Source organism: Impatiens glandulifera, chromosome 7 (genome assembly GCF_907164915.1).
Source record: "Impatiens glandulifera chromosome 7, dImpGla2.1, whole genome shotgun sequence".
Lineage (NCBI taxonomy): Eukaryota > Viridiplantae > Streptophyta > Magnoliopsida > Ericales > Balsaminaceae > Impatiens > Impatiens glandulifera.
The window spans coordinates 27,393,075-27,400,394 of NC_061868.1; the positions used below are offsets into that span (position 1 = coordinate 27,393,075).

At 33.3% G+C, this 7,320-nt stretch overlaps 1 protein-coding gene across 1 annotated transcript; it reads right to left on the reverse strand.

Moving 5' to 3' along the window:
* Window positions 1–4,722: 4,722 nt before the first annotated feature.
* LOC124945508 (annexin D4) lies at window positions 4,723–7,071 on the reverse strand. The gene is made up of 5 exons (XM_047485954.1): window positions 6,955–7,071; window positions 6,719–6,888; window positions 6,417–6,635; window positions 6,112–6,342; window positions 4,723–5,181 (listed from the first exon to the last, which is right to left on the reverse strand). The coding sequence occupies exons 1-5, from the start codon at window positions 6,992–6,994 to the stop codon at window positions 4,903–4,905; spliced, it is 939 nt and encodes a 312-aa protein (XP_047341910.1). The 5' UTR covers window positions 6,995–7,071; the 3' UTR covers window positions 4,723–4,902.
* Between the last annotated feature and the right edge of the window lie 249 nt (window positions 7,072–7,320).

A 7,320-nucleotide genomic window follows, 5' to 3' on the forward strand; every position in this document is an offset into this window, starting at 1 on the left:
CCTTTTTCTTGAAAACTCATTTGCAGGTAATAACCTTTCTCCCTGTAGGCAAAGAGACTAACTTCCAAGTATGATTTTTGTGAAGTGATTTCATCTATTCTCCCATTAATGTGAACCACTGCGCAGTTTCAAACCCGGATATAGCTTCTTTGTAAGTGGATGGTACAAACGTATTCACTTCCTCCTCAGCAACTTGTAGTGCATAATCAACCATATCTTCATAACTGTATCTCTGAGGTGGTCTAACTCCAATCCTCCTTAACCGACCTTCAGCTACACTCTCATGAATAACTTCAGACGGTTGAGAATCTAATTGTTCAGACTCTGGCAACTAACCCTTAACGTGGGGTTCTTTTTCCTTTTGTAAAGTAGTTTCTAACTCCACCTGTTTGTTAGCACTACTGCTTTCTGCTACAGATTTCTGAATAGAGTTAAGTATAGAGTTCTCATTAAAGATGACGTTTCTACTTAGAATAACTCTTTTTTCAGATGGAGACCATATTTTGTATCCTTTTACACCATCTCCATAGCCCACATATACTCCTTTCTTCGCTCTTGGCTCTAGTTTACCGTCACTGACATGATAATAAACTGTACAACCAAAGACTTTTAGACCCGAGTAATCAGCAGATTTTTCAAACTATACCTCGTAAGGTGTTTTGTAGTTAATCTCGGTGTGAGGCCCACGTTTTATCAAATAACATGATGTAGTCACCGCCGCTGCCCAAAAACTTTTCTCAAGCTTTGCATTAGAGAGAATGCACCTTGCTCTTTCCAGTAATTTCTGATTCATTCTTTCAGCTATACCATTCTTCTGTGGCGTATGCCTTACCGTGTGATGTCGAGCATTCCCTGTATCCTTGCAGAACTGATTGAAATCAAATGAACAAAACTCCAAACCATTGTCATTTCGCAATCTTTTGATTTTCTTTTCAGTTTGATTTTCCATCAACGTTTTCCATTCTTTGAAGTATCTAAAGGCTTCTCCTTTATTTCTCATGACAAACAATCAAGTCATCCTTGAGAAATCATCAATAATTGTCAAGAAGTATCTCTGACCTCCAATAGATTTAACGTTAGCTGGACCCCAACAATCTGAATGAATATAATCAAGTGTGTCTTTTGTCGTGTGAATAGCCTTTGAAAACTTGTTGTGATGTAGTTTCCCAAAAACACAATGCTCGCAGAAGTCAAGACTCGTGATCTTGTGACCTCCAAGAAGATCCTCCTTTGCTAGAATCTACATCCCCTTTCACTCGTATGATCAAGCCTCATATGCCAAAGCCTAGTCATATCATCCTTGTGAATCTCTGAGAATGCAATAGAAACAGAACCTAAGACAGTAGAACCTTGCAAAAAATATAAAGTGCCATTTTTTACACCTTTCAGAATAACATCAGAATCCTTGCACACATTCAGAACTCTACTTTCACTGTTGAACCAAAATATTTTACTATCTAACATACTTAGAGATATCAAGTTCTTAGTGATAAGTGGAACATGTCTAACCTCATTTAGTGTACAGAATCTACCATCGTGTGTCCTGATCTTGATTGAGCCAATCACAACTGCCTTACAAACAGAACTATTAGCCATAGAAACACTGCCACCATCTACCTATTTGTAGGATTCAAACCACTCTCTTCGAGGGCATATATGATACGAGGCTCTAGAATCAAGAACCCATGCATCAGTTTGATGGGTATGACCATCTACCACTAGAAAAATGTCATCGTCAGATAATATATTATCTTCTGCAATAGCTACAGAACTAGAATTAAATTTCTGTGGATTTTTCTTCAAATGGAATTCATTCTTCCAATGTCCTTTCTCTTTGCAGTAATTGCAGATATCAGTCGGCTTAAGACCCTTGGAAATAACGACTTGTCGCGTTTCTTCTCTTTACCTCACCCATTACTTTCGCTGGTAAACAACCCTGAATCTTGACTATCTGTAATTGTACCAGACGCCATATAACGTAGATCTCTTGAATGAATGGCAGACCTGACATCTTCCAGACTTACTGTATCTTTCCCAACAATGAAAGACTAGACAAAATTTTCATATGATGGAGGCAAAAATACTAACAAGATTAATGCAACATCTTCATCATCAACCTTAACATCAATATTTCTTAATTCTAACATAATAGAATTTAATTGATCTAGGTGTTCTCTGATTTGCATACCTTCCTGCATTCGTAGAGTGAATAAACGTTGCTTCAGAAATAACTTGTTGGTGAGTGACTTTGTCATATAGAGACTCTCCAACTTCAACCAGAACTCAGTGGCCTTCTCCTCCTCTAAGACCTCGATGATAACATTGTCTGCAAGACACAACATTATTGTTGAATGCGCCTTCTCCTCCAGAATGGCCATCTCAGCGGTTATATCTACTCCTGATGACACTTTCAGTGCCCCCTATAGGCCATGTTGTTTCAGCAAAACCCGCATCTTATTCTGCCATATGCTAAAACGGTTTCTCCTCATAAACTTGTCAATTTTAATGTTCACTGTTGTCATCTCAGTTGAAGAACAAACAATCGAATAGCCTGAAGCTCTGACACCAGTTTGTTAGAACGGAACGCGTGAGAATAACGTAAATAATAAAAAGGACAGAGATTTAACGTGGTTCACCAAGATAGAACTTGGCTACGTCCACCCAGAAGAGAGATTATTATTGAGAAGATTGTTTACATAGATGATATAACAAACTAGGGTTATAACACGAGTTTATATAACACTCGGTCTCCTGAAACCCTAACAAATAGAGAATTTGGGCTGGCCCATTAAGAAGGCCCAACTATTCAAGTATATTCAACAGTTTTATCATAGACTCTCCCTCGACATCTTCATCTTCATCTTCATCTTCATCTTCATCTTCATCTTCATCTTCATCTTCATCTTCATCTTCATCTTCATCTTCATCTTCATCTTCATCTTCATCGGTTTGAATAGTTGTCTTTTCCTCTTCTAGTATATGTCGAAACTCTTAGAGCTTGTTCTTTTACATTGTCAATTTTTCTGGATTTTGCTCGTGCACTGTGAGATCTCTGGTGTTCATCAATCATCATCTCCCAAATATCTCTAGCCTCTTCAATTAACATAACCACATAAATGAACTTGTAAGTCAAAGTTTTGAGTATCTTTTCGATCAATGTGGTATCTTATAACGTCTCTACATTACTCCACATTTGATTTGCCACCGTTGTAATTTGTGCCAAGTAATCTTTTATGGTTTCTCCTTCCTTAATCTCAAGGATTTTGAACTTTCTTTAAAAAGTTTTCAATAGGGATTGTTTCCTCTTCTCGTTACCTTTCCCTCTAAATTTACTCTTTAGGGATTCTCATATAATCTTTGATGTCCTTCTATCGATAATTTTCTTGAACGTTGTCCGATTGATTGCACTATATAGGTAATTAAAGTGTTTTAAGTGGGAATTGAACTCGTAACCCTTAATCTCTTAGAATCACTCTAAAAACATAAATCAAGCTTATGATACGAATCAAATGAGATTTTTTAGAACAAATTTTACTCAAATTAGCTTTTTCTCCAAAATAGATATCTTGGGTTGAGATGCATCTCAAGCTCAAGCGTTGTAGAAAGTTAAAATTAACAAAAATTTGACCGAAAGCTTTAATCCTTCGAGAGGATTGAGATAAAACAATTCTCTATCAATATCTATTCATTTTAGTTTTGGAAGAACTCTCAGTATCATCAACTCTAAACATGCGGAGGTAGGTTTTAAAGAAAACAAATTGAGTAAATATTGCCCAACCAATACCAATTCTGTTTTTTTTTTTTTACAGATAATGCAATGTTTTTATAAGTTAATGATGATGAATATTTAAAATCTTAGATGGCTAGTTTCCTAAATAAAAAAATATATATATATTCAATCTTAGATTGCATTAATCAATTTTGCCATGTCTAAGACAACAAATAAATTTTAATAAATATGCAGCTTCATTTTCAAAAAAATCTCCAATTGATATCCAAAATCGAATTCCTTCAATTATTGAATTTTCAGATAAATATCATGGTGTTCCACTAGATTAGACTAGAAGAAAAAAATCTTGAATAGAATAGATAAAAAATATTCTTGGATAGAAAACAAAAAATTTAAATAAAGCGAGAAAATAAGTTCTTATTAAAAGCATATTCAAGCAAGCGTTCTTGCCCATTTTAATATTGTCGTTCAAAATTCCAAAACATCTATTTTGTCAGGTTGAGCGTGGTTTTGGAATTGTATTTGTCTTTCAAAAGTGAAAATTTTCATTTGGCGTGCTTGTTGCAATGGGATTGGTAATCGAGAAAACTTGTTTAATCGAAAAGTAGTGGATGGTGCCACTTGCGAATTCTACCAAATGAAGTTACGTATAGTGGAACGAGCGACATAATCAGTTTCAAATGGAGTCTATTGAGGAATTAAAATGGCCGAAATCTTTAACATTTGATAGAACATTTGGAGATGGAAAAATGAGTGGAGTTTTGAAAATGAGAGCAATTACCGAATTGGAATAAACAACCCTATACTTCAAAATGGACTCGATCCTCGTATAATTGGCTAAAGATAGATTGTGACACATGGTAGCAACAATACTCAACAAACATTGTCCTAGATTATTTATTTTTATCTTGAATTGTTTCATTTCACTCAACCATCTTCATGAGGAGTCAATTTTTATGAAAACATCATTTATTTATTTCTAAATATATAAATATGAGAACAATTGAAATCATTTTATTTATCCATCTCGAAATTACATAAAACAAGAGAAATAACTAAACATTCATCGTGATCACAGTTAACCATCCACTATGACCAACTCAAATACTCTCAAATATATAGAAATAAAGCTCAAAAACATCATCAACTTCTTAACAAAAGAAGTGGGTGAATCAATCAGCTAAAACAATTAAGGCAAGGATGAAATCCCTAAAATTCCCTTTTGCTATGGTACCAATCTTGTCATGAAGTGAGATACCATGCTTGTTTAAGTACTCATCCTTGATCTCTTTCATGTCAATATGTGCCCTTGTGGTCACCACTCTTGGTATGGCTTCTTTTGTGTTCTCATCTGCTCCCTTTTCCATGGCAGCTTCCAAAACCTTCACAAAATATGTGGGAGGATGATCCAAGCATTGTACTGCATCCTTTAAGCACGACTCACCAAGGTCCTACAAATAGGAAATAAAACTATTTAAAATACAATTCAAATCATGTAAACTTGTCATATAAGGTGGGTTATTTGAGACAAATAAAACTATAAAGTAATTTTAAAAAAAACAATCAAAATATCAAATCTCTTACAAATTAAATAATAAGAATCCAAATAACTCATTCTTACACCATTTAATTCATCTTTGTTAGAGATGACAATTGATCAAATTAATAAGATACCTTAACAAAATTTTGAATATATGTCTAACTAAAATTATGTTCTAGAGCATTCTAAATTCTAAATTCTAAATGAGATATTTAAAAAAAAAATTAAAGAAAATTATCAACATTTTTCAAGTCTAACTTGAACTCCAAAAAGTGTTTTAAAATACAACCTTAATCCATGTAAATTGATCAAGTTACATTTTTTTTTTAAATAAGTGAGATTTTTTTTTTTTCCTTTATGAGACGATTTCGTAACATAATACAACACAAGTAATAACATGAATTGTCACAAATTCAACAAAAATAAAAATAAGAAAGAAAAGAAATACATTATTGCAAAGATAAAATAGTCTTTAACTATTCCTTTAAAAACTTTTGGATTTTAATCAAACTAACCTAGGTATCAAGTACTATTCAAAATTTAGATATTTTAATTTATTTTATACAATATATATTTAAGACACTTAATTGTTAATTTTATCCTAAAATCTTTAATATTCTTTTTATTTAGAAATTTAGTACTATCCATGTGAACCATGGAACTTGAAATTATGGTTCTTAATTTTATGTTAGAAGAAGATAATATTTGAATAATTTTAATCAAAATCTTAATTGAACCCAATCTAATCCTATAGCAATTCAAACCAAAATGATTAATCTTTAGTATTTCGGATTTGAATCGGTTTAAATAGTGAAAGAATCAAGTTAAAACATATACAAACCTCGTCAATATTATGGGATGAAATCTTCTTATAAAAACCAAAGACAGTTTTCAAATGAACTTTGCTTCTAGTAGAAAGGATCCTAACAACTTCATCATCCTCAAACGGACTCTTCCCAGCACCAACCCCCTTAGTAAAAGCAGAATGTAGTATATCCGCCTCTACTTTTGCCGTCGCTTCCTTCACTTTAGGACCTTCATAACGGTAAGAACTCACAAGCGCCACTAAAAGCTAAAAACCCAACATACATATAATGAATTAGCAACGGAATATATCTGTCACTAAAAATAAAATAAAGACTTCACCTTTCGTTCAACACCATTAACAGTGTCTGCAACATCTTCCTCGAGAGATCTATGGAATAAAGAATGAAAAGCTTTTCTTGCACCAAGAAGTTCTTCAGATGAACGAGTACAAGCCACCTCTGCAATCACATTATATGATTTGGGTCCATCCATAATTGCATCTTTTAGTAATCGAGCATCTCTTTCCCATGGATGCATAACTCGAAGCACCATTGCAGTCTATGTCATATTTAGAGTTTGTTTATATTAACACTAAATAGATAAGGATAGAACATAGAAAGAAGAAATCGAGTAAATCGTACATTGAAACGCAAGAATTCCCGTCTGAGTTGGGCGACATGAAAATCGTTCCAGGTTTCAAAGAGACGTTCATCTTGAGAGAAGAAATGGGTTCCATTTCTGAAAGCTCTAGTATCTTCTTCCTTCCATTTTCCAAGAGATGAAATCAGTGTTTTCTCATCCACTCCAAATCCTACAAAAAGAAACCCATTTTAATTTCATCACCTTATATTTAGTAATGGAAGATGAAAGAGGGAACCTGTTAGAGCATCGGCGAGAGCTTCAATTTCGTTAGCCATGGATTCTTCTTTGGATCGTGAGTTTTTGTTTAATGTGTGTTTGTTTGTGTGTGTGAGAAAAAGAGATGATATGAAAAACCTGGGCCAGTCTTTTCATATATATATAAATTACATATACGAAGTCCCAAGGATATTCTTGTCATTTCATTAATTAGCCAATGTAAAATTAATATATAATGACGAATATACCCTTTTCTTCTTAAGAGCTTGTTTGATTTGGGTTTTTAAGATTTTTTTGAAATTTTTATCCAATTTTAAAAAAAATACTATCATTCTAAAATATCAAAATACTTCTTTTATTAATTAAAATACTTAAAATACCCTTA